Raw genomic sequence first — 27,738 nt, 5'->3', positions numbered from 1 at the left:
AAGTACAAAACTCCGCCACTCAACCCCCCCCAACACTAAACAAATGTAGGTTAACCTTTAGCGACACACATTCACATTCTCTCATTCACACTCTGCTTCGTGTAGTGTGCGGCCTCTGCCTCTCGCATTCCTCTGTCTCTGCCGGGACTCTGCAGTGTGAGGCTCTAGGAAAGGGGGGCGAGCTAATGGAGCGTGTTGGGGTGAGAAGTGTTGTAGATGACAGATGAAAAAAAAATTTGTAATTTGAAAAAAAAAACCGCTAAAGTAACGGGAAAATTCCCCCAAACACTCTGTGATCTTATGACCACAAAACTTGCTCGATTATCAGAATGGACAAGATCGTGCGGATTAGGTGTAAATGCCTCGAAAACGGAACTTGTGCTATTCACTAAAAAGTACAAAACTCCGCCACTCAACCCCCCCCAACACTAAACAAATGTAGGTTAACCTTTAGCGACAGTGCCAGTTACCTTGGGTTGGTAATAGACAGGAAGTTAAATTGGAACCTAAATAAGAAAGAAAGAGTGAAGAAGGCCACTATGGCCCTATACACCTGCAAAAAAGCCATCGAAATAAAATGGGGTATGAACCCACGTATAGTCCAATGGATATATCGAGCTGTTGCCCAACCAATACTGCTCTACGGAGTCACAGTATGGTGGCCGGCTCTGTCAAAAAAGACAATCACCGCTCAACTGGCAAAGGTCCAACGAACGGCCACTCTTTGCATCAGTGGCGCTCTCCGCACCACACCAAATGATGCACTAAATGCCATTCTATGCCTGCAGGGCATAGACCTTGCAGGAAAGACACAGCCAGCAAGGGCAACAATATGGACGTCACGACCATATGGTCACTCAGCGATCTTTAGGGACACTAATATAATACCTCATAGGACTGATTATTGCGTTTCCAGAGAGTACACAGCCACCCCCTTCGAGGCTATAATCCCCCCCAGAGAGGAATGACTCGAGGGCATACCTGGCCCAACGGGGGTCATCAACATCTTTACTGATGGATCCAAGCTAGACAACAAAGTTGGCGGAGGAATCTACTCCAGGCAACTAAATATGAGGCATTCCTTTCGCCTTCCAGACCACTGCAGTGTCTTCCAAGCGGAAGTCATTGAGTCAATGAAGTCAATGAAGAGGCTAAGATGCCTTCAAGAGATCTCAGTCGCGGCTACTCACCTAAACATCTATAGTGACAGCCAGGCGGCACTTAAATCAGTAAACGCGTTTTCGTCGAATTCGACCACAGTGGAAAATTGTCGCAAATCTCTACACGAGATATAATAATAATCTAATATAATAGCCCTAATATGGGTCCCGGGACACCAGGACATCGAAGGCAACTGCATAGCAGACGAGTTGGCCAGATCTGGCACTACACTCCCGCTTAATACTTGCCACTTGCAAGCTCAAAATAAAGGAGTACTATACAGATATAGGTGCAGCATATAGGTCTTTCGCTCTCTTACAGGGCACTGGCTAATAGGCAACTATGCGAATAGGCTGGGTGCACCCTATACCGACTTCTGTAGTAGGTGTAGAGACGAGGACGAGGAGGAGACAGTAGAACATCTGTTCTGCTCCTGCCCAGCTCTCAGTAGAAGGAAGTTAAAATATCTGGGCACACATTTTCTTAACGACAATTCAGAAATGGCTACTATAAGCCCCAGGAAGATAGCAAACTTTGTGAGAGCATCTGGATGGGAGCACTGCTGACACCCTGACAAACGGGAGGAGAAGAGGAAAAGATCCAAGCGGAATCACAACGGGCCGAAACCGGCCTAGGTGTGTCGGGGTTGTGAAGTCCCGACGACCGTCTCAACCTAAACTAACCTAGCCGTTTTCATCGAGTCCCCGTTCTGCTGGCTGGTGATATCCAGTATGGGGTTAACACAATTAAAATCTTCTTTAAAATTTGTCAAATTGGTCTCCAAAAGGCTAAAACTTTTAATTAAGCCGATAGTTTTTGTTTAAATTATTGTTTTGTTTCATTGCCAAATAACTAAAGAAGCCATTAATAAAATAATTCGAAAAATTGACTAATTTTTACAGATTTTACAGGCGATTAAACTTTAAAGTGGTAGCCAAGTATCCAAAAATGCTCGCCACTGTAAATTAAAGAATATGGATAAAAATATAATAACAAATTAAGAGCATTCTAATATATGCCTTAGTACGTAATAAATAATCTACAGAGGGGTGGTTCGAGCGTCACCCCAAAAGTTAAACATTATTTATACATATGTATGTACATTCGTATGTATATAAATAATACGATTGTGTGTATACATAAATGTGTAAATGTATATAAGCATTTTATTAATCTTCGACGTGCGTTGTATTTCCGACGAACTGTCGCGCTGTTGCCTAGGCGCTATAGATAGACACAGATATCGAATCACACTAACACTCACGCACCCAGACACAGTGATCACATCGAACCAATTCACTACGAACCGAATTACGAACGGAGCAACATAGAAAGACGTCCGCCGACCGACTGCCCCTAGTCGATGGCGATCTAAAAAGAGAAGGTCTAAACACACTCTCATCAATTATTATTCATCTACGCACAGCGAACGAACACACACAGAACTGACCAGAAGTGACCACGTTGCAATGCCGAAAGTTTTTTTTTTTGCCTCGGACAAACTTTTGATTAGAGCCAATGTAATCAAAAAAAAAAACGACAAAACATAGAACACATGTATATAGAAAGAGATTTTATTTAATTGTCATTTCTGTTCAGTCTGTTCACACGTATTCCCTAATATTCGTGTTTCTATTCATCAAATTAAGTTGCGTAAGACCCTACATTTTCGGACGTTGTCCTGATCGAACTATTTTTTATTTATTTCGTTTATTGCAATGAATTTAAATCATATTGTGTTTCGATTAATTTGGGTTTTAATTTGATTGAAATATGTTTTCAAGGTTTCGAGTCTTTTTCCGTGCAAACCGGGTCCCTTAGAAATACGGAGAAGTTAATGTTCGGTCAGAGCTCACGGCTCACGCTTGGGTTTGTTTACATTTGGTCTACTAGTACTTCTGGGGCGGAGTTGAACGACATGAACTTGATTCTGGAAAACAAATGCAGAATATTAAGATGCATATTTTTGGGACAACTTGACGGAGCTTGACCAAAAATAATGGGGCATATTCGGGTTTACCTCGCTAAGTATCAAACGGCGACCAAAGCTAGCGAAATTTCACAAGTTTGTTAGGCACCCTGTCTTTAATAATAATCCATTAGAAATAATTAAGAAATATGTCAAACCAACCAACAGTCATCTTAAAAAGGCTATTTTTTAACCGATGCAAGAAAAGTTTAGGGTTATATTAGATTTGTAGTCGAAGGGTATATGTGTTACGCACAGAAGGGAAGTTTACTCACAATATAAAGTATTTACACTACTGTTCACTTGAATAGGAGAACTTTTTTGTTGTACTTTTTCATTCTGAAAGATATTCTGTACTGGTACAGCCTGGAATTTTGTTGTATACCCGATACTCTAAGAGTATATTGTATTTATGGGGAAAAAATGTAACACACAGAAGGAAGCGTTTCGGAGTGCAGTGGCTATCCCCACCCAGCACTTTTTCTTATTTTTTGCAAATTCTTCCATTCCACACTCTCCTCCCAGTAGGGTGCCTTTCTACAGGAGGCGGGCAAGCTAAAAGAGCGTGTTGGCGTAAGAAGTGATGTAGATGTAGAAGACATATGTAGAAAGAGAGAATATGCAAAAAATAAGCAAAGCTGATGGACGGGTGGGGATAGCCACTGCAAATTAATTTCTTCATTCTGGCTATAATGATCATATCTGATTGCAATGATCCATATCTGATAGATATGGGCATTCCCTACAGAATGGCGTTTTTAGTTTTCTCTTCGCCCTTTTGCGGGGGCGGGGTTCATTTTTTAAATACACTTGTAACAGGGTGAGCATACAGAAGTCTGGATGCAAAAAATGGTAGCTTTTATAGTTTCTCAGATCCATGCGCTCAACAAGACGGACGTGCAGACAGACATGGCTCTATCGACTCGGCTATTGATGCTGATCAAGATGTGCGTTACATACAACCGTTATTCGCACAAATACAATAAACCCTATTTACTCTTCGAGTACCGGGTAAAAAAATTAACAGGTTCGCGGATATTGAATCATTTATCTCATCTTTTTGTACCTGGTACTGGAAGGGTATACATTGTGTATTGCATTTTTGGTCGAAAGTAGATGTATGTAACACACAGAAGGAAACGTTTCCGAACGTTTTTGGACGCGTTTGTACACGTCTCAGCTTTAATACCATGTACTTAGCTAGTATACCTATGTATATATGTACATACAACATGTATGTACATCTGCGGCGTTTAAAATAGCACCAAGAAAATCATTTTTTTCTCTCGATATTTTGTTAAAACAATGCTTCTAATGAACGTTTTTAAAACTATTATATAAACTTTGAGGGTTAATTCGACTTATCCGAGAGAAATGGTATGCTTTGATGGCTTCAGTTGGAAATATTTGGAAAGAAAAGGAATTATTCCGGTATTTTGGCTGCAAACAAAAATAGCACAATTTCATAAAAGCTTAAAAAACTTCAAATGTATAAGAAATTTCCTCAATTTTTAATTACTATAGTTTACTTTAATTGTATTCAAAGGTTAATAATTTGTTTTAAAGCTGTTGGCAGCAAAAAAAAGTCTGAGAGTGTTGTCATAACATGTAACCTTACTTTTCGCGTCTCTCCTGGGGGATTCATCTCCACAAATCTGGCAGGACCCCCAAATGTCAAACTTTTTCTTTGATTTCGTATAAGAAACATATTCTTAAAACTGTTCCCAAAGATTTTCCACATGGTTCATATCTGAGGACTGAGCAAGAGAAAACATTGCATATGAGTCACTGTTTTAAAACCCCTTAGAGCTCTCTATCTGGTCTGTTTTGGGTCATTTCCCTGATGAAAAGACAACTCAACGGCATTTTCTAATGCATATAAGGCAGCATTATTGTTTTATTATATAATAACCAAGCCATGTTGATTCATCATCGATTCCAGCTCGGGTACTTCACCACCTTAATAATACGAAAGTCATGCACATACCATGATTCTTGTCTCAGAATGATTATTAGATATAAATATGTGTCTAAGGGTTATGTTTTTCAGTTGGTAGACGTTTTAAATAAGATCTAAAGTTTCTGCATAAAAAAAAATTTGGTTTCCTCCGGATCAAAATATCTGTATCCATATTTATTTGGGCCAACTCCAGTGCTTTTTCTACATGGTATTTCATTCCTCATGGGTTCTCTACTAAACAGGTTTTTTTCTCAGACTGCGAAAACTTAATTTATATTCTTTAAAGCTAGATCTACCTTTGCTTATTTTCGGACATTTTTTAAGACCTTTTTTAACCTGGCCGACCACCTGGCTTAAAAGGACCCCTCTTGCGCTCAGAAACCAGCATTTTCAACCGAAAAGTGGATATTGCTATTCCCTATTCGAGAATTTTAATAACAAATGTTCCACGACATGTACATAGGAAGTTTTTACTATTTTGACTAGTATAATAATATAGTTTACTTACAAGTGGTAAAGACAGGGGACTCAGATACGTTTTTAGGAGAGACTATGGGGATTCTAGAAGAAGTTGAGTTAAGTGGAAAAACATTTGTTAGGTGAAACTTGTTAATTTCATATACGTACTTTTTGCTTCTTCCCTTCTGAGGCGTTGGCAATATTTCAACAGATGGTGCATCAGACATGGCGGATACGATTGGAGTCTGCCCGATATCTTGGCGTTGTATGGGCAATTGCTCTAGAAAGTAAAAGAGATCAACAATTAAACGCTCAATTAAAAAACGCCCAACGCATTCTCACCTATAGGATAAGGAACGTTGGTCCGAGAGTCTGGAGTGCCTGCCTGCAGTGTTACGTTATTGGAAATATGTATACCAACAGAGTCCTGCGTTGGAATACAAATAGGAGTTTCGGACAGAACGACAGGAGCCGTCACCGTTGCTGAAGATCCTTGCTCCGAGAAGTCATTGTCCGCAGTCGAGTTGCTCTGTTATGGGGAATATCGTAATCGTAATATTAATAATTTAATATATATAATATTATGAAAATATCGTACAAGATTGAAGCCAATCAATAATCAATGGTAGTTTTACTTGCCTTATCGAAATCGTCCAATATATTTTTCTTAGTGGTCGGATCGATGATTTCCAAACGATGCTGACGTCGACGTCTATTCGCTGGCTGCGACTGAACTGACGGAGGTTGCACGCTGGTTGGCATCCCACCGACTCCCACCATTGGAGCCACGCCAACCTGGCCCACACCACTGCCAGGTCCAGCCACACCAATGACAGTATTCGCCCCTTGTTGAACAGTGCTTGTAAGCAACTGCAGCTGTGTCGAGCTGGCTCCGGGACCAGCCAGCGGACCATTGGGCCCGGACTGTACCGGTGGCATGGTGTTGCCCACATTCGTATTGACTGTTACGGCGCTACGGGTATGTGGCGGCGGCTGTTGCTGGAGGGCCGACATATACTGGTACTGGTAGTAGGGTATTGGAGCGGGCGGATATTGCAGGTGAGAACCTGGAAATGTTTGTTGTCGCGGGTTGTATTGAGTGTACGGCTGCAGCACCATATTCTGGTGTATTGCCTGTTGATACATAGGTTGTACATGGACGTGACGGGTGCCGCCGGCGCCACCGCCACGTGGAGCATTAGACGCCGGGGGTGGTCCTCGAAATATGCCACCGCTTTGTTGATTTGAACGGGAGTTCCCTGAACTGTTGTTTCCCGTTGACACGTACTGAAAATGTATAAAATTAGTCAATCCAAATATCATGGTTTGTGCTGGGTTCTGGACATGAAGTCAAAACTATAAAATATAAATATTTGTACTATATTCCGCCCTTCTTATACTACAATATTTGGTGTTTCATTTTTCGTTGTATTCATTAATTATATTTGTATATATAAATATTCGAATATTAGTTTTAAACTTGAAAATAAATCACTTTCGAACTGTTAAATATACAATCATTAGGGCCATGATAAAGATGATACTATATAGAGTGGGTAGCACTGGTGAGTACATGTTCACAATGACTGACTTTCGTCGACCTTAACTTCTAAACGCATAATTCAAACTTAACCAATTTTTTGTAGATATCAATCACTTTATCCTTAACAAGTAGGCAATCCCGAAAAAATACAAATGTAACGCTTTTAAATAGCGAAAAATAAAAAACAAAAAAAAACACTCTCATGTACTCAATTTTACACTTTGCAATATGCTTACAGATTTGACGTTAAATATATATTTTTTTTTATATTCTAGTAATACTAATATCAAATTAAGACATTTCTCATAATAACCCAAGTAGATTTAATGAATTTTTGTTAAATAGTGCTTATGTTGTGCCTGAGACTGAAGAAACGATGTCTAATACTGCTGAAAAACTTGTCATTAGTCAATCGGTGGTGATCTGAGATGAAGTAATCGGATCTGATCTGAAAAGATGAGTAATTTTGTCCCGAAACAGCAAGTCTAAGGTCGCCCTAAGGCGCTAACAGACTCAGTCGCAATGCTTATAACGTCGCAAATTAGTAACAAGGACTTTTTAAGACAAAAGGATGCTTATTTCGAAAAACTGTATATATTTTTTTGGAGAGGGTCAGCGTCCGACCAGCCATGGTCGGAAAAAAATGGTAAAGCAAACCCGAAACTTTCAAATTAGACCACGGATGATTGAAAACGTGTTATTAGGTCTGATGAGTCCACATGTAACCATAATTAATCAGATGGGAAGCAGTATCGTTGACTTAAGCGCGCAAAGGGCTTCAAAGATATCATATCAAGAAAACGGTGCCGGTAGATGTAAAATAATGTGGGAAATATGTGTGTGTAGAAATATAAAATAAATGCAAATAAAATAAATAAATACAATTTTCAAGAGTGAAAAATATAGCACATGCGAGCTTTTTTAGATTTTTATGTTTTGTTATTTAAAAACTTCATATTTGTATTTTTTTGGGATTGTCTATTGTTAAGGACAAAGTGGTTGATATCTACAAAAAAATCGGTTAAGTTTGCATTATGTGTTTAGAAGTTATGGGCATCGAAAGTCAGTCATGGTGAACATGTACTCAACAGTGCTCATCACTGTACATACATATATATTATTTTGTTTCTTTGTTTTTTAGAGATAATAATTAAATTATATATGTATATATATGTATATTGACGAGTCCGAAAGTGATTTATTTTTAAGTTTAAAACTAATATTTCTTTTACGGACCATTGAGCAACTCCCTTTAATTAGAACCCTGCATTAAAAGGGTATCGAATCAAATTAGGGTTCGGTATTCGGTTTTTTCGGTTAATTATAATCCGAGTCTTGTTAAATACATATGTATGTATATGATATCGAATCACTCGCTAAAAACAGACCGAACGAAACAGATATCGGCACTTTTACAGTGTCAGATCAGAATATTTCAGTTTTTTTTTGACGCTCACTCTGCTTTGTATTTTCTGGTAGCAAGAAAGCAACTTAAAAATTTGCTGATTGATTAATAAGATAGTGTTTTGCAATAAATAACACAAAATATTCACTGGAACATTTGTTTTAAGTTGTGCAAGTTGTGTGTGAGTAATTTCTGGGTAATTGACTGAAGAAATTATTCAAAATGATTGAAATCATTAAAGAGGATACCATAGCTTTGAATTTAGGTAAGTGTTGGTGCCGAGGCACCAACCTTTTCAAATATACATATATAACTATTGGGAATATTACTTTGATAACTCATTTTATTTATTTCTTCCAGAATACTCTTTAGTTACAATTTCTTAATTGAAAACTACAAGTTTCTAGGAAAAAGAGAAAAAAAGCTATCAGCGTAAACTTCGCAATAGTTTTCAGAGCTTCATCTGCATCATCTATTACTAGACACTCTTAAAAATAATCGTATGGTTGTATGTAAAAAACGGATCACTAGAATCAAATCTAAAGTATTTGTTGGTTGCCAAATGAACAGTTTTCCGGAAATTAATCGATACGCCGAAGAAGTCTTTGGCATTTTATCACTAATACAAAGTTCATTTCAATTATTTTCTTGGTGTGGAAGACACAAGGCGATCGAATGCCATGTGTGCTTTTCCGATGGATTACCTCTGCCGCTGTTTGATAGCTATTATTTTTGAAATCGAACTTCCTATTAGTATCAATACAACTGACGCCTACGCCGACACCAACAAGATTATTTTCGTGCATGTATGTCCCAGCGGTGGCTGCACCAATAGCGACACCAATGGTGCTTCCAGTACTAGAGCCGTTGCCCACTCCGGCGGGGGAGTTGTTGCTGGCCGCTACCGTAGCACTGCCGACGCAGTTCCCATTTTTATTCATGTCCGGAACGCTCATGAATCGAAGATTCCCATCAAGGCTGCCACCAGGTAACGCCCGGTGGCTTGATATATTGTAAATAGCTGTAGATTTCAATTCCCCCGGATTCAAAGGACAGCTGTTCACAGTCATTATATTAGCGCCGTTGCACAGCACAGTGGACTGCTGAGATCCTGCTGGTCCTGGGCCTGCTCCTGCCATGGGCCTGTTCACAACGTTAGCGTAACTTTGTTGCTGCTGTTGTTGTGGCTGCGTGTGCTGGAGGTGATGAGACTGCTGCTGCTGGTGCGTCAAGAGGGCTGACTGGTGAGTGCTCGGCGTTGAAGTCTTTAGTATTGAAACAACATTGTAAGTCTTGCTTATCGGATACTGTGACTGTGACGCCGTGTGGCTGTGCTGCTGCTGTTGAAGGGACTGCTGAAGAGGCTGTGGCTTTGTGGGCGGCACCTGTGGAGCATACTTTTTGGACTTTTTATTGGCTGGCAATATCTACAACAGATCACAAGAGTTGAGATGTTTTTCTGGACTATGAAATTAAAAGCAAACTGTATACATTTTTTTTAAATAAGGTGAAAAGTAATTAAAGTAACGAAATCCATAAAGGAACATTTAAAAAATATAAAATTAAAAGAATGCCAAGAAAGTCGCCCATTCCGACTATAAGACACCCGCTATTCCGATTGACCATTCTGGACATGTCTGCACCGTTGCATTGTCCCTCTTAACAACTATGCTTCTTGTCCAAATAAAGTCGTTTCTTTTTCAAATTCTCATTAAATCTATCCAATAACAATTCTGAAGTTAGTCAATGTGCATAATACCGCGTGCATTAAAAAACGAGAAGGGACGTGTGAGACGCTGCTTACGCGTCACAACTTTTATACCCGGCACTCAGTACTACATCTGTACCTTAGCGGTTATTTAACAAATTTTACATTTTTCCTCATCTGTCATCTACATCTACAACACTTCTCACCCTAACACGCTCCGTTGGCTAGCCCCCCTTCCCTAGGCCCACACACATTCTGCAGAGGCAGCACATGCATACAAAAAAAAACAAATATAAGCTGCGGGACAGGGTGGGTTAAAAATCGGCAGAGGCAGAGGGACGGCAGAGGCAGAGGCCGCATAATGCAGAACTAGAGTGTGGATGAGAGAATGTGCAAAAAACAAATATAAGCTGCGGGACAGGGTGGGTTTAGACACTGGAAATTAATTTCTTCATTGTGGCTATAATAATGATCCAATCGGATACCAATTTGGTGATCTGATAGATATGGTCATTCTCTACGGAATGGCTTTTTTAGTTTTCTTTTATCTTAAAAATTTTAGGGAGGATTTTGCCCTTCTGAGGGGGCGGGGCTAATTTTTTAAATACACTTGTAATAGTGTGATCATACAGAAGTCTGGATGCAAAATTTGGTGGCTCTAGCTCTTATAGTCTCTGAGTACTAGGCGCTCAACACGACGGACGGACAGACATACATGGCTCTATCGACTCGGCTATTGATGCTGATCAAGAATATATATACTTTATGGGATCGGAAACGCTTCCTTCTGTGCGTTACATACAACCGCTATTCGCACAAATATACCCTATTCACTCTTCAAGTACCAGGTACAAAAATAGAAACCAACATTATTCAAAATTTTTAAATAAAATTATTTTTATATTATAACGGCAGTGCAATTCTGTAACTGACTATCAAATGTCTTTCAATTTTTAAAACACATAGTTAAATAAGTCACCAACAAAACAAGGCCAAGATCTTGAGGCTGCGGCTAATAGAAGAGAAGATACTGACCGTTTGAGAGTCTTGAACTCGTGTTACAGTTTTGCTTGTCAGTGTATACCTATCAGATCGCCGAATTGGGATTAGATTGGATCATTATTATAACCAGAATGAAGAAATTAATTTTCAGTGGCTGCACCCACCGCCCAGCAGTTTTTGTTTTGTTTTTTTTTTTTGCACATTTTCTTATCTACAATCTGTTTTGTGTAGTCCTCAGAGCCGAGGAGGGGGGCGAGCTAAAAGAGCGTGCTGGCGTGGCAAGTATGTAGATGTAGATGGACGGATGAAGAAAAAATTTAAAATTTGAAAAAAAAAAACGCCGCGTCTCACAATACCCTTCTCGTTATTGCTTATTTGGGGGTATTCTCTATTGACACATTTTCCCGACACGATTTTTCCTGAAGGAACCAAACCAACTTTTTCTAAAAAATATGGGGCTTAGAAATTGTCTGACGATATTTAATTTGTTTCTTTGGCAAAACTTTTATTTTAAGAATTAAAAAACGCTAGTATTTTTTGTTATGCTTATTTTAGAGGTAGGGGGGTTTGATTTGTAGATAAACTAAGTTTTTTGATTTGGTCGTGAACGCAATTTCATATTTCCTCTATAAAAAAAAACGTAATTTCTAAAAAAAAAAATACGAAATTTACGAAAACTAGGTAGAACAGTTAAAGAGGCTTTTCTGCTGGTACTAGTACTAGTTCAGAGACATTTCAGCCAGGGAAACATCCAAATAAACATCACAATTTAACAAAAATGTAAAAGAGAACAAATATTCGATTGATCCGAATTTTTTTTACACTTATTACTGGCAGATAAGATCCATGGCAATAGATAAATAAGTGTTGTTAAAAATTATAATACGAAACATATCACTATGTACAGTTCTGTCCTGATCAGAATATGGGAGGGACTATGGTGAAATTAGTAACAAGGTGACGGATTCACCACAGTGCCTTCTCATTCGAGGAACACCAGCTTGTCAGTCGTTTGCCAAACGTCGACGAAAGAGGTTGTGTAGCGCACGAAGAAGCGAAGAGTGCAGAACGTAAAACGTTTGCTATCTCTCTCTAGCGCTTGCCTCTCTGAGAGCTGAGAGAGCGTGGTGAATAAGCTGGTGCTCCTCCACTCAGCTGACGACGTCCTTGTTACTAATTTTACCATGGGTGGGACCATAGCGGGATAGCTTTTAAGTATAGAATATGATTCTCTTTGACAAATTGAGGATCTTAAAACATTACATGGTGGAAACAAATACGACTGCAGCAAGCTTTATTTGAACTCGTTAAAATCCCTTTCAGTTTTAAATAATGAAGAATTTTACGAAGCTTTTCAAAAAAAATGTTCACAAAAAATTAAATATTATTAAAAAAAAATTTACGTTTTTGAAGATTTTGTCTATTATTTTACTTTGAGTCTATTCGATTGATTGCGAATATACTTTTGGTACTCAAAATAATTATTACAAAAAAAAACCTTTTTACAAAGAAGTCGAATGTTTACTATTTTTATTAAGAACCCTTCGTTCTGGTTAATCGGGAAATATATTTTTCCCATAGTCATTCTTATGTACAGCTGCGGCGTTTAAAATATCACCATGACAATAATTTTTTTCTGTGAGAAATTTTGTTAAAACAATGGTTCTTATGGACGTTTTTAAAACTATTATATCAACTTTGAGGCTTAATTCAACTTATCCGAGAGAAATGGTATGCTTTGATGGCTTCAGTTGGAAATATTTGGAAAGAAAAGGAATTATTCCGGTATTTAGGCGGCAACAAAAATAGCACTAATTTCATAAAATAAATAAAAGCTCAAAAACAGATTACAAACGAATTTTCCCTAGATTTTCATTAAAATAGGCTACTAGAGTTGTATTAAAATGGGAATATTTTATTTTAAGACTTCTGGTATCATTTTGATGAAAAGACACAAATCAATGGCATTTTCTAAGGCAGCATTATTGTGGTTTTATATATTAACAAACACATGTTGTTGATTCATCATCGATTTTAGCACTATTATATATATTAGCACTAGTATCATCTCTATAATACGAAATACAGCATGATTATTAGATTTTAATGTGATTCAAAGGATTGTATTTTTCATGGTTTCATATAAGATCTAAAGTTTTTGCAACAATTTTGCAATTTGAAACAACAATTACGAATCATTTTAGTTCGGGAACCGACTATTTTTCTCACATAAGGATAGGTTTCTTCTTCTGGAGCTAAAGTTTTGACCTTTGGTTTTTTTATTCCCCAAAAGTGCTTTCAACGATCCGTAATACTCTAATATTTTGTAGCCGTCTGTTTAAAAACGACTCAAGAAACCGATTGTTATATTAATTAAAAACATAATATTTCACAAGGCTCGGAAATGTTTTTATAGAATACAATTTTTAGTGCAACTTTTGTTGTCTTTCTATTTCGCTTGTTTCGAAAAATATCCTAAATTATTGAGAACAGCCAACATTTTGAGAGTAAGTAGACTTTTCTAAGATAGCTGACATTTCAACATACTTTATATTACAGCAAAGTGCAAAAAATGTTGTATAGAACCATTTTTTTGACAAAGTAAAGACTTTTGTACCACACAGTGCTATTTTCTCCGCAACTGTACATACACAAGCGTAGCTACAACTTTTCGTAGGACGTTCATTTATAGAAAAACCCCACAGATTGAGATAAGATAAATAATATAAGTAAAACAGAGTATTAATAAAGCTTATCCATTTTCAAGATTTCGAATTTAGAAATATTGTGCCACAGTCAACGTTATTCAAAGTCAATGTTGCATAAAAGCTGGAAATTTAATTATTTATCTCTAGTTCTTTATACTGCAGTAAAGTGTTTTTGTGGGTCCACTTAAGGTTTCACTTACCATATTTTGTGCTGAATGAGGCTGCATGGCTTTAGCTATATCGGATTGTGTTGATAAATTTGGCGTAGCTTGTTGCATTACGAACAATCCTATATGTATGATTGAAATCGCCAAACGGTAAATCTAGCAGCTGTATTGACGATTTCTGTGGCGATCTCGGGCCCACTGCAATAGGTCGTCACACAACCATCTGACTCAGGCAGAATTATTAGTACATCAAATTAAAATTCGAGCGATCAATTTATTTTTTTACACTGCTGTGTCCTTCTTACCTGTAAATGGATCAAGATATTACTTCCAGAAATTTTTAATCTGCAAGATTAAACTAAAAAAAGACTATTTAACTATAAAGTAACCAAGAGTTCAGAGATGTTTTTTTACATACGTACATGTGTACATATGTACACACACAGATACATATCTATACGAAGGGCTTAACTTAAGCAAATTTTAGGTGTTGAAAAGTACATCCATATACGAAGATATATACACAAATAGTTAACTTCACTAAAGTTCTTGTCTAAAATCTTTACGTTTTAGCTCTAAATATTGCCGACGTTGCCGTTTGGTGATGAGACGCACGTCAATGAGCAAGAATGAGAGCGAAGCTCTTACAAAGGCACACTATTAAAAAAAAACGTGCATTTGTCTTTATTAATATATTTAACTGTAAAAAGGAAAATATCTTTTAACAAAATGAACCGGATTAAGAGGATTACATCAAGAGGATGTTTTTAAATACCCGAAAACGTCGACTTGGCTTAAATTGTCATGTAATTTTAGTTGGCAAGTCCTCGTCTTACCCTTTAATTTACCTGGCGCATATGCACGTTCCGAAACAAAGCAATTATTTACAATAAACAAAAGGGTCTACCCAAAGTGTATTATTGAACAGTTATAAACAATATTCTATTTCTAGTTGTTTTTTAATCCAAAATCTACTTTTCTTTTATAATTTCCACATGCAATGTGTTCTGTTCAGTGTGACCGCGGATCTATCGATAACCTATACCACCTGACCCTCAGAAATATTCCAAAATATACCTTCATATTTTCAAAATATACCGAGAAAAACTTTATTTTAATAGTGTGCAGAGATGCAGGTTATCGAGATATCGAGATATATTTCAGATATAGCCTGGTACTTAGATCGAAAAAAAAGGGCCGCTAAAAATATCAGGGATGATATTCGTATGAAACCGATAAGAAATTTTTGTGCGCACAAGTTACTTTCTACTCCGATCGACAAAATAAACACGCCGAAATAATGTAAAAAACCAGACGATAGTATTTTGTGGTATCGATGGTATTTGTGTGGTATTCATAGTATTTGTGTGGTATTCGTTGGTATGCTGCTAGCAGCTCGAAAAATACAGATCTGTTTTAATTTCCGAGAGGGTTCCAAGCAAACGGAGAGTATAGTCTCAATCAAACAGATGCAACAATGCCACTGAAGTTGAAAGACAAATGACCACCGTCCTTCTAAACGAGCTTCAAGCCATCAAACTGCAAAAAAAATAACAATTATTATAGATTAATGAGCTTATATTGAATTTATTTGCATTTCTAATTTGTTTAACTTATTTGAACGCCAGTATCTTCATGTTGCCATGACACAGACCCGGCTGGGCTGTTAACAAAATGTTTTAAGTTGTTTTCCTTTTGGGACCAAGTACTGCTCCACAGGGTCGTGCCAAGGGGCGAAGGCGGCGATTTGGACTCAAAACTACCCAGTTTTGACTAGGAAGGGTACTTGGAGGCGCCGTTTTACAACTTTGCAACGGGCGCAAATATTCCTTGGCACATCCTTGCTGATCCACCAATCAAAAAAGTCTGCAAATGTTATTCCCAGCCAAATGCAAATTCTCTGTAATATTTTGAAACTGCGGAATATGAAAAGGGTATCGTTTCATGGATTTCCATAAATAAGCACATATTTATATGAGTTATAATACTCAAATGTATAGACAAACGATCGCTCTGGTTTCTTTCCTGCAGATATGGGTTTAATCAAAGTTTCCGTCGCATATTTCGTTGATTGTCCTCCTCCACCGATCAGGCAAGAGCCCCCAGTCACACTTAAATAATCTCTTGCATGGATCCATTTTGCATTAATTGTTATTAACCTTTTACTCAATTTTCACACATTTTCAAAGAGATAAACAAAACAACACAGCTCCCTGAGAAGTGTGACCGTACTGAATGCGGGTTTCACCTCTGGTCACACTCTGCTGCTAGCTGAATATATTGCACATTTTGTTAGCAAGTTTTTTTTCGATCTGAGTACCAGCACTAACCAAATAGTGTAGTGGACTCTCAGCTTCCTAAAAGCGAAACGTCACCGCTCAATGTGCGTCTCGAAGTCCCAAGCTTCTGCCAAAGTCCCAGCTACAAGGATTAGTGAGTGTAGAACAAGCAGCTAGAAGTCCCAGCTACATTTGCATAAGTGCGTGTAGCCAATGATTTTTTAGCGCTCCAAACCGGTTTTGTCTTGATTCACACGGACACTGCAAGTAATGTATGTGTTGGTGTGCGGACTTTCTGAACTGCGATGGAACGAAAATTCGTTTTGATGATTTGATTTTGTTTTCGGGGCTTGGCGTATGAACCTGACCTGCGGCAACATGTGCAGAATGAGGGTGGGGGTTGGTGGCCGGACCCTTGCGGGTTGGAAAAAATAAATATACCAATAAAAGTTGTTATTGTATTTGAATGCTGTAATTGTTTTAAATTCCGATTTTATTATACTGCTTTATTAAAATTGTATGCATATTATGGAAACGCCGTTGCTTTTCGACTTCGTTGCTGGCATATTATCAACATTGTTACCAAATCCATTTTTACAGATAAAACTTTTCAGATAAATATAAAAACATATATATGTATATATGCATATATGTAAACACATATGTATATGTAAGTACATACATCTTTCCAATTTCTGTTCTCGTCGTCGGTTATGTTCTCGACTTTATGTGCGCTTTAATTGTTAGCGCTTGAAACCTTGAGCTCACAAACCATTCAAAATGAAAACCCTCAAGACTTTATGAAGAAGCTTGCCCCTCAATATCAAAATAAATGTATTTTGTGTGACCTTTATATGCTTTATATAATTCTCCATATATATATATATCCAAATATATCCAAATATATATATATATATATATATTCTCTTATATATTTCTCCATTGTGGCTATAATAATGATCCGATCGGATCCCAATTTGGTGATCTGATAGATATGGCAATTTCCTATGGAATGGCGTTTAGTTTTCTTTTATCTTCAAAATTGTAGATTTGGGACGTTTTCGCCCTTTTGCGGGGGCGGAAAGGGGGCGTGGCTCAGTTTTGAAATACACTGGTTTCAGTGTGAGCATATAGCAGTCTGGATGCAACATTTGGTGGCTCTAGCTCTTATAGTCTCTGAGAACTAGCCGACAAACAAGACGGACAGACAGACATGGCTTTATCGACTCGTCTATTGATGCTGATCAATAATATATATACTTTGTGGGGTCGGAAACGTTTCCTTCTGTGCGTTACATACACGCACACAAATACAATATACCCTATTTACTCTTCGAGTACCGGGTATGAAAACTATTCTACTTTAGTTGGCTGTCTCCCCCATGTAAACAAATACGTCATGTATGTATTTATACATGTATGTATGGTTCACCGCACACATAAAACTACAAAACCATTTGGAAAAGGAACCAGATGGGACGTGTGAGGCACTTCTTACGCGTCACAACCTTTATACCCGGTACTCAGTCAGTATATCTGTAACTAACCTTATTGTTTATTTTCGATTTACATACATTTTTTCTGCATCTATCATCTGCATATTCCGTGAAAATGTTCAATTGAATCGAAAAACTCTAAAAAAAAGTTCTTCAAAAGGTCTAAAAATAACCCTTATCGTTCTCAAGGCTAGTGACAGGTATTAACACTTAAATTCACTTTTTCACTCAGTTTAACATTGCAAACAACTCCGAAAATCCAAACTTTAGGTTATGTTACGAAAACTCTAATATCTGCGAAGACGCAGAAAAGTGCAAGAAAAAATAACATAAATTGGCAAATTTAGCAATTTTTGCACTTTAAACTTCATGAACAAAATCAGTTTTCCGATAACTTTCTATCGTTCGTAGCAAACAGCTGACTTTAGCAGCTGTTATCTTAACAGTGGGCGCACTGTTAACTTTTTGGGTACGGAACATTGCGGACTGATGTTATTCCTATGTATATCTGTTAAACAAATATTTTGACATATAAGTTTCGACCAGGAAAAGTGGTCAAATGCCCCATAGTGCAATATAATGAGCGCCCAACCTTACGCGTCGGCAAGCAAATTTTTTGAAATAAGACGAGGCTGCCGCCGACGAGACCTCCTTACAGTTACTTCATGCTCCACTACCACTTCGAACAAAGAACTAATACATCTGTACATATACATAAACTCTTCGACTACCAGGTATAATAAGTACAATACTGACACAACTTCACTTAGGTTGAAAGGCACAGAGTCAGTAAATCTTACATTGTGACTTACTGTAAGCTCGTTACTAAAAGACCAAGGGGATTTACTCTAAGTATTATCTGCTCATCCATATTAGTAAATTCACGTGGTGACATAATTTTAGCAAAGAAATTCCCTAATTCTAAGCATGGTACCCCACAAGAAGCGTATCATCTCGGCAATAAAACTACGAGGCTACATCGATGCGGTGGTGGAGCAGCAGATGAACAAGCATTGGCCCCCAGTGCGGCATTCCTCTATAGCGCTGAGATCTGCGTATATGCAATGTAAACAGTTCGATTTTTTTGCCCATCAAGCATAGTTATGAGATTCTAATGAACTTTGAACAGCGACTCGACTGAAATTCCGATCGAACAGCAGCAGCAGCAAGAACCGCAGGAGTAGCAATTGGACATGTGTGGCTTTTTATCACAGGGTAAGGGGATTATATCTTTCCTTCTGTAGACATCACTCGCATAATATTTCCTGCCTCCATTTCTAAACAGTTTTACAATGAGAAAATTGAGGAGGAAACAACTGGGATTGATTTCAACTATTACAATGCATGCATGCTCTCAAGTACCATCAAAATACACATAAGCCAGGAGCTTTCGCTCAAGTTCAGAAGCTGTGAAAGAGAATGAATTTCACAGCGCGCAAAATCACAGTGTCACAACGGTCTCTTAAGGTACTGTTATTTTCAACATCAGAAAGAGAAGGCTGTTTTCTCTTCATGATGCTACTGACGGTGCTTTTGCTCCTGAAAAATGCTTGGAGAGTTGGGCTACTAGAAGGAAAAGAGGCCATGATGATGGTGTAGATGTCTGCTGCTTCTACTGTTGTTCTTTTCCTTGGAACCAACGCTGCGGATGCTGCTTTGTTGGTTTTGTGCTGGTGCTGCTGGTCATACAAGAACTGATTTTGTTTTGGCTTATCATGTGTAAATCAGTTTAACTACTGGTAATGAAAAGAATAGAGCTACGCCTGGTTCGCTCTTAACGTCTGTTACAACTTAAGAAAAGTGAATGCTTAGTGTTTTGAAATAAATTGTGCCTCAAGTAATTAATAAAAATAGTGTTTTTTTCCGTATTGGTTGATAAAAAAATATGCACATATGTATGCATGCATGTTTGTACATTTATGCATACAGATGTACATATGTATGTATAAAACATAATATTAATCTATTATATTTAAAAAAGAGTTAAAAAGGAGTTTCTAATAGAGTAAGTCTCTTATTAGTATAATAATGTAATAGAAAGAAAAATTAATCATATCAAATATACATATGTAAGTATATATGTATGTACATATGTACATGGACTCATTCTTAGTTGGAGTGCCCAATTTTTTCAATAGGTCCCAATTTGCTGCGCATACGATACCTTTAACACCATCTACATACTTATGTATGTATGTGTTTTAACGGATATTTGTTTGTATTAATAGATAGGACCTAGTGCTGTGCGGGTGTTTTTACTTACAAATTTCATCTTGTCCATCCTCAATTGTACCATTCTTGCTGTTGTTGGTACTTCTTTAAGTTCTTGCATTCAAAGCTTTCCCTGGGTCGCCTTTTACACTTATACAAACACACACTTGGGGGTGTAAAAGGTGTCTCTTAGTTCTTGGCTCTCTTTCCATCAATCTGTTTTTGATTATCCTCTCTTTATTTACTAAAGTAAGCATTTCCCGCTCTTCTTGGCCAAATTTACAAGCTCAAAAAGAAGCCTTCACTTTAACAGTGGCAAATGATGCATGATTAAAAATGACTTTTTATTGTATCTACATATTTACATACACATGTACATATGTATATGTATGTAAAGATACTACCATCTAAACTCAGATGCAACTTTCTCCAATTGGTTTCCAACTAAGAAATTAAATGTTTGCATGTAACCTTAGTGTGATAAATATGTACATACGTAACCGTTTGAATTTTTCGAATTTCACATTTTCCTTTTTCTACATCTGTCATCTATGTACATCATCATCTTTTCTCACACCAACACGCCCTTTTGGGTCGCTACCCTCCCCCAGAGCCGCACACTGCATGAGGCAGAGTGTGCGAACGAGAAAGAATGGAAACAAAAAAACAAGTATCAGCAAAGGTTCTATAATTATGATCTGAGCCGATCTTAATTCGGAGAGCTGATAAATGTGTCCATTCTTTACGGAACGGTTAAGTCTTTTTTGTTTTATATTCAAAATTGTGGATGTTAGAGATATTCGCCCTTTGTGGGGCTAATTTGAAATATACTTGTAACAGTGTGAGCATGGAAGGCTTGATGCAAAACTTGGTTGCGTTAGCTCTTATAATTTCTGTTTACTAGGCAGACCGACGGACAGACAGGTAGACATGGCTATATCGACTGGGCTATTCATGATGATCAAGAATATTCTTTTTACGTTTTCTTTCCGGTTATAAAAAACGGTTAAAGGTATAAGTATAGACATACATATAAACATAATTAAGTGTATGCGAAATGTGTACGCTCGAATATATTCTTGATTAAAATTCCCAGAAACAGAGCCGGGAGAGAGCAGGTTTTGTCAGTAAATGCTGCAGTATAATTTGAGTACTCATTTACTTATGAACCATATATGTACATAGTTGAATCAAAAACCATCCTATTATGCTTATATGTACTTTTATAAGTAGGTCTGCTTGACCACAGTCGAGGTCATTCGGTGGCAGATTACACAAATGCAGGCTCATACTCATGCAGCAATTGTTAAATTGCTTCATGCTCATACTCTTGTGATGGAGTCCGAGTATCTGCGACTATCAAGTCCCGTTAACAAAACGTATATTTTCGATACAATCTACCATACTGACACCATCAGTTGAATACGAGTTTCTTATTCCCGGTACTCGAAGAGTAAATAGGGTGTATTGTATTTGTGGTCGAAAAATTTAACACTCAGTGGGAAAAGTTTCCAAAGTTTACATACTTAAAGTATATACATATGTATGTACATATATACATATGTATGTATACACAAAGTGCGAAGCTAAGAGAAGATTACTTAAATCGCAGTTCCGTAGAGAATGAACAGGTCTATCAGATCCCTGAATAAAGGATCAGATTAGATCATTATTATATTAAGAATGAAGAAATTAAAGGGGCCAGCTAAAAGCACATGTTGGTGTGAGATGTGATGTTAATGTACGACGCGTCTCATAACGTTCCTCCTCGTTTTTGTATACCCGGTAATCGAAGAGTAAATAGGGAATATTTTACTTGTGCGAATAACGGTTATATGTAACGCACAGAAGGATACGCTTCTGCCAAGTCTGCCTGTCCGTCCGTCTTGTTGATCGCCTGGATCTCAGAGACTAGAAAAGCTAGAGCCACCAAATTTTGCATCCAGGTGTCTGCATGCTCACACTGTTACAAGTGTATTTAAAAAATAAGCCCCGCACCCTTCTGACCACGCCTGACCTCTCATACACACTCTGCTTCTGCAGTGTACGGCCTCTGCCTCTGCAGTGACTCTGCAGTGTGCCGCTCTAGGGAAGGGGGCGAGCTTAAGGAGCGTGTTGGCGTGAGTAGTGTTGTAGATGTAGATGACAGATGAAGAAAAAATGTAAAATTTGACAAAAACCCGCTAAGGTTCAGGTCACGTCCCTTCTCGTTTAAATTGCCATTTAAAAAACTATGTACATGTACTTTATGTTCATAAATTTGATTACATTTTGGAAATATTTGTACTTTCAGCAATTTCTAATGGTAAAATCGATCTTTGGTTAGCCGCTATGGTAAAAGATAGAGCTCAGGTGCATCATAGTTTATGAAAGGAAACTAACATACACTCTCTGCAAAGGGTCATTTGTAAAGATGCGACAGGAGAATAGTGTACTTGTCAAACGGACAAGTAATATAACTCTCGTTGCCTTGGTGATCTTGTCTTGGAGTCCAGGGGCACAGCTTAAGGGCCCAAGCACCACTCACGCCCAGGACACAGTGTCTGTTTCGCTGCCGGGAGACATTATACTTGGCGGTCTGTTCCCTGTTCATGAGAAGGGTGATGGTGCTCCATGTGGACCAAAAGTGTACAACAGGGGAGTGCAACGCCTGGAGGCTATGCTGTATGCAATAGATCGTGTAAATAATGATACCAACATACTTCCGGGTATAACTCTCGGGGTTCACATACTGGATACCTGCTCCAGAGACACCTATGCTCTGAACCAATCGCTGCAATTTGTGCGTGCCTCGCTTAACAACTTGGATACCTCTGTTTTTGAATGTTCAGACACATCTAGCCCGCATCTGAGAAAAAATGCCTCGTCGGGTCCCGTTTTTGGGGTAATTGGCGGCTCCTACAGCTCAGTGTCATTGCAAGTAGCCAATCTGCTGCGCCTTTTTCATATTCCCCAAATCTCGCCTGCATCGACCGCTAAAACGCTGTCAGACAAATCACGCTTCGATCTGTTTGCCCGAACTGTGCCGCCAGATACCTTTCAATCCGTCGCACTCGTTGATATAATCAAGAACTTTAATTGGTCCTATGTATCTACAATTCATTCAGAAGGCTCTTACGGTAACTGAAAAATGCATCCGATAAAATTGCCTACCTCAAATTTTCGACTCTTGTTTTTCACAGGGGAATACGGTATAGAAGCGTTTCATAAGGAAGCAACTGAGCGGCACGTGTGCATAGCTGCTGCTGAAAAGGTGCCCAGTGCTGCAGATGACAAGGTCTTCGACTCCATTATCAGTAAGCTGCAGAAAAAGCCGAACGCTCGCGGTGTTGTGCTTTTTACACGGGCTGAAGATGCGCGCGGCATTTTGCAAGCAGCGAAGCGGGCCAAATTGACGCAGCAGTTTCATTGGATTGCTAGTGACGGTTGGGGAAAGCAGCAGAAGCTTTTGGAGGGCTTGGAGGAAATAGCAGAGGGTGCTATTACCGTAGAGCTGCAGTCGGAGATCATCGAGGACTTCGATCGCTATATGATGCAGCTTACACCAAGGACGAATCAGCGCAATCCCTGGTTTGCTGAGTACTGGGAGGACACATTCAATTGCTTGTTGACACAAGCGACAGGTCTAAATGCACCCGGTATAAATGCAAGCGCTATGCAGACCCAGCCCGAAGCAAAGACGAAGCAATTTTGTGACGGAAGCTTACGGCTGTCCGAGAAAGTTGGGTAAGTGGTAGATCCAGGTGACTTATAATCCCAAATAGCAACATTAGCTACATCGATGTCATGGAATCCATTTCTTGTTGAAAAGTTCCAGTGAGAAGTGCCATGGTACCATCAATGAGAGATAAAGAGAGAGACTCTATTCCCAACTATAGCATAATTTTTTTTCACGAGGTTCGAGTTACAGATGTCTTAACAGACACTCAAGTATTTTTCGAATTTGACAGAACTCCAGAGGATTTAAGATTCCAATCTTACAAACGTCGGGAATTAAGCGGAGTCATTTCCCACCAGGAACAAATGATATACGAAACTTCAATATTCTCTTGGTTAATGACCAAGTGTATCTACAATCTCCACGGATACAGCTAAATAAATCAAAAACTGTGAAGTTGTTCGCATAGATTCATGGTTTTGAGTCAAAAGATCCGAAATACGTGAAAATCTTTTATATAATGGAGTTTTGTGGTATTACCGATGTGTAAATCTGTTTAAAATTTCGTTTCAGATACGAGCAGGAGTCAAAGACGCAGTTCGTTGTAGATGCAGTGTATGCATTCGCGTATGCACTGCATAATCTACATAACGACCGTTGTAATACACAAAACGATCAAAATGCCGAGCAGCAAAAGCATCAACACAGTGAAACTGTATGGTATAGGAAGCCGATTGACAGTAAGTCCCAGGCATGTCCCGAAATGGCCAGCTATGACGGAAAGGATTTCTATAACAATTACCTGCTGAACGTGTCATTTATAGGTGGAGTATTTTATGTCGTATTTCTACTTGCAAATTTCAAATTTGATTTTTTTTGTAATTTACAACTAATTAAAAATATGCCCTTTTCCGTTTCTTTCAATATCTCATTTCGTCTGCGAAGATCTGGCAGGCAGCGAAGTGAAGTTTGATCGCCAAGGTGACGGACTGGCCAGATACGACATTTTAAATTATCAACGTCTTGAGAACTCTTCAGGATATCACTATAAGGTATCCATAGCCATTGATACGTGTCCTTCGTCCCATCATCTTGATATTGGTTCCACCGCAATGATAAAATAATCAAAAATATGTAACATTGCAGGTTATCGGCAAATGGTTTAATAGTCTGCAACTGAATTCGCAAACTGTTGTATGGAATAAGGCGGCTGATCAACCAACCTCAGCCTGTTCCTTGCCATGTGAGGTTGGAATGATAAAAAAACAACAGGTATGACCACCTATACAATTTAACTCAGGCTTTCAAAATGTTGAAAATCAATTTTTAGGGAGATACTTGTTGCTGGATATGCGACAGCTGTGAGTCATATGAGTACGTGTACGATGACTTTACATGCAAAGACTGCGGCCCAGGACTCTGGCCATACCCCGATAAACTTTCGTGCTTTCCTTTGGACATTCAGTACATGCGATGGAACTCCCTGTTCGCCCTCATTCCCATGGCCATTGCCATATTCGGAATTGCAGTTACCATCATTGTGATAGTTTTGTTTGCCAAAAACCACGATACGCCCCTGGTCAGGGCGTCAGGTCGGGAGCTTAGTTACACACTTCTCTTCGGTATTTTGGTGTGTTACTGCAACACCTTTGCTCTGGTCGCTAAGCCAACAATTGGCTCCTGCGTTCTTCAGCGATTTGGTATCGGCGTTGGGTTTTCTATTATTTATAGCGCACTGCTAACAAAAACCAATCGTATTTCACGCATTTTCCACTCTGCTTCTAAGTCAGCCCAGCGCCTCAATTACATCAGTCCACAGTCACAGGTAGTCATAACGGCATCGTTAATAGGTAAGAAGAGTACATGCACACACGTACATATGTACTCGTGTTTGTAAAGGCATAGGCTAACACTATACAAATAATTTGATATTTTTGTGTGCAGCAATACAGATACTGATCACAATGATATGGATGGTAGTGGAGCCGCCTGGAACACGCTTCTACTACCCAGACAGGACGGAGGTAATACTGAAATGCAAAATACAGGATATGTCCTTTCTATTTTCCCAGCTGTACAATATGATTCTGATAACAATCTGCACCGTGTATGCAATTAAAACCCGAAAAATACCCGAAAATTTCAACGAATCAAAGTTTATTGGATTCACCATGTATACCACTTGCATTATTTGGCTGGCCTTTGTTCCAATTTACTTCGGTACTGGAAACTCTTACGAGGTATGTATTTGCTAACCGTGTTTCTCAAGAAAAAGTAAAGTATTATTAAAGTAAGTAAACAAAATAATAAACAAAATAAACAATCCAAAAGTGTTTTGATTAGGACACACAATTGTTCTGTTATTGCGTTTAATTGTATGAATCTTGATCAGTATACAATGATTTATTCATCTAGTATTTTACGTGAAGGCATGGACTCTACTCGATTTCAGATTGTTTCGATTCGTATATCGTTTTGTCTGTCGGTACTCGGAGAGTTAAGGAGTATATGATATTCGTGGTCGAAGTGATTTTGCAACGTAAAGAAGAAAACGTTTCCTACCTCATTAGTATATACATACGTACAATATATTCTTGATCAGCATCAATAGCTAAGTCTGTGTATGTCAGTCTGGCTACAAGATCTAAATCAACAAATCTACGGCATTAGGGTATAATAGTAGTGACGCGTTTGGACGCGACTGAGAATTTCCCTTCGTATTTTAACTTTTATCTCAACACTCCCTTTTAGCTAGCCCCCACAGACAGAGCCAAACACTGCATGAATCAGGGTGTGCTAGAGAGAGAGAATGAGCAGCTGTCATCGTGTGGCAGGGGTGGAGGGTAGCCAAGGAGGGTAGCAAATTAACTTTTGTAACAGTGCGATATCACAGCAGTCTGAATGCAAAATTTAATTTCTTTAACTTTCATTGTCTCTGGAATCCAAGCTCTCATCAAGACCGACAAACAGAAATGGTTATAATGACTCGGTTTATTATTGTGATGAAGAATATATGTACATACATATGTATGTATATACTTTATGGGGTCGGAAAAATTTGCCGCCGTGCTTCACGTACATCTATTTTCGAGCAAAAATTGAATATACCCCTTATATCCTTCGACCACCAGGTTTAAAAAGTGAACTGGGTGGTTACGGGAAAACAAATGTGTACAAAAATTTTCTTTACATCTTTAAATTAAAATCAAAGATGTGACATTCATTTGATTGTTTCAGATACAAATCACCACCTTGTGCATTTCTATAAGTCTTAGTGCTTCAGTGGCACTAGTATGTCTGTACTCACCAAAGGTATACATCCTCGTCTTCCATCCGGACAAAAACGTGCGCAAGCTGACAATGAATAGCACCGTATATAGACGATCGGCCGCACCTGGGCACCCCAGCTGCTGTACCACTCCTGGAATACCAGCGCCATCGGCGTCGACAAGTGACCGGCCATCGCAAAAAAGCCCAAGGCAGGATCTGAACTTGGATGAAAGCCAAGGGGACACTGTTCACAGAGGCAGTGGAAACACCATCCCAAATTACGATCCAGTTCCAGAACGCAGGGAATGCGACTACTCTGAGCCATCCTGTATCCATGTTAAGGACTAAAACTCCAGTTGTGGATTCGTGGATTTATTGGTCGATTTATAAATTAAAATATCCGTACTGATAGCCGAACTAAACAATTAAAATATACAGCTTTCGCTGGAAGAATTTTAAATTTGGAATAGCTTCTTCATCTATAAATCAGAAAACTCATGCATATTTTTTCAGAAATATCATACCAAACACTGAAGGGGCCTCCGTGACCCATGCAGCTAGTCAAACTAGTCAAAATACCAATGAAATGTAAGATTCTTGTTACCGCGGAACTTGTTTTAATTAAGTTTTTATGAACCTATTACCTATTATTATTAATATTGATTATATTTTATTATGACAAACATATGTTAATCCTCTGATTATTATCTGTACAAGAGTGTTATTGATCTCAAAATATTTG

The 27,738-nt window shown here is 38.4% G+C and overlaps 3 protein-coding genes and 1 long non-coding RNA gene across 9 annotated transcripts in view; 3 read left to right on the top strand and 1 right to left on the bottom strand.

The window, feature by feature from the left end:
* Positions 1-15,110, bottom strand: part of LOC117590677 (eukaryotic translation initiation factor 4 gamma 3) — a 22,953-nt gene extending 7,843 nt beyond the window's left edge. Inside the window, exons 1-8 of one of the 6 annotated variants that reach the window (XM_034283555.1) lie at positions 14,931-15,110; positions 14,388-14,440; positions 14,116-14,305; positions 9,202-9,924; positions 6,189-6,836; positions 5,892-6,078; positions 5,718-5,829; positions 5,599-5,651 (exon numbers count right to left, since the gene is read on the bottom strand). In XM_034283555.1, the coding sequence (XP_034139446.1) occupies positions 5,599-5,651; positions 5,718-5,829; positions 5,892-6,078; positions 6,189-6,836; positions 9,202-9,924; positions 14,116-14,193 (1,801 nt within the window). In that variant the 5' untranslated portion in view covers positions 14,194-14,305; positions 14,388-14,440; positions 14,931-15,110. Of the gene's footprint in view, positions 1-5,598; positions 5,652-5,717; positions 5,830-5,891; positions 6,079-6,188; positions 6,837-9,201; positions 9,925-14,115; positions 14,441-14,930 lie in introns of those variants that run through there. The other 5 variants (XM_034283553.1, XM_034283556.1, XM_034283559.1 and 2 more) reach the window with 5 other exon arrangements.
* LOC117590678 lies at positions 5,586-6,168 on the top strand. Its single transcript, XR_004574321.1, has 2 exons — positions 5,586-5,836; positions 5,898-6,168. It is a non-coding gene; the product is annotated as an uncharacterized LOC117590678 (long non-coding RNA).
* Positions 15,111-18,350: 3,240 nt separating the features above from the next.
* Positions 18,351-19,662, top strand: LOC117590614. Its single transcript, XM_034283406.1, has 3 exons — positions 18,351-18,923; positions 18,987-19,072; positions 19,143-19,662. Exons 1-3 carry the CDS (start codon positions 18,785-18,787, stop codon positions 19,278-19,280), a joined length of 363 nt encoding a protein of 120 aa, XP_034139297.1. The 5' UTR covers positions 18,351-18,784; the 3' UTR covers positions 19,281-19,662.
* Positions 19,663-22,375: 2,713 nt separating this feature from the next.
* LOC117590596 (metabotropic glutamate receptor) lies at positions 22,376-27,670 on the top strand. Its single transcript, XM_034283356.1, has 8 exons — positions 22,376-23,187; positions 23,251-23,794; positions 24,300-24,550; positions 24,672-24,778; positions 24,873-24,998; positions 25,057-25,576; positions 25,671-25,966; positions 26,964-27,670. The coding sequence occupies exons 1-8, from the start codon at positions 22,482-22,484 to the stop codon at positions 27,342-27,344; spliced, it is 2,931 nt and encodes a 976-aa protein (XP_034139247.1). The 5' UTR covers positions 22,376-22,481; the 3' UTR covers positions 27,345-27,670.
* Positions 27,671-27,738: the final 68 nt, after the last annotated feature.

The sequence above is a fragment of the Drosophila guanche genome, unplaced genomic scaffold, assembly GCF_900245975.1.
Source record: "Drosophila guanche unplaced genomic scaffold, DGUA_6, whole genome shotgun sequence".
In the NCBI taxonomy this organism is placed as follows: domain Eukaryota; kingdom Metazoa; phylum Arthropoda; class Insecta; order Diptera; family Drosophilidae; genus Drosophila; species Drosophila guanche.
This window is presented reverse-complemented; position numbering and strand designations above follow the sequence as displayed.

Bases quoted from the DNA above. Each gene is read 5' to 3' on its own strand.
- LOC117590614 (XM_034283406.1), top strand. From the start codon at position 18,785: ATGGTACCCCACAAGAAGCGTATCATCTCGGCAATAAAACTACGAGGC. The intron at 18,924-18,986 runs GTAAACAGTTCG...AACTTTGAACAG, and splicing joins GAGATCTGCGTATATGCAAT to CGACTCGACTGAAATTCCGA. The intron at 19,073-19,142 runs GTAAGGGGATTA...ATTTCTAAACAG, and splicing joins GTGTGGCTTTTTATCACAGG to TTTTACAATGAGAAAATTGA.
- LOC117590596 (XM_034283356.1), top strand. From the start codon at position 22,482: ATGCGACAGGAGAATAGTGTACTTGTCAAACGGACAAGTAATATAACT. The intron at 23,795-24,299 runs GTAAGTGGTAGA...ATTTCGTTTCAG, and splicing joins CGGCTGTCCGAGAAAGTTGG to ATACGAGCAGGAGTCAAAGA. The intron at 25,967-26,963 runs GTATGTATTTGC...TGATTGTTTCAG, and splicing joins GTACTGGAAACTCTTACGAG to ATACAAATCACCACCTTGTG.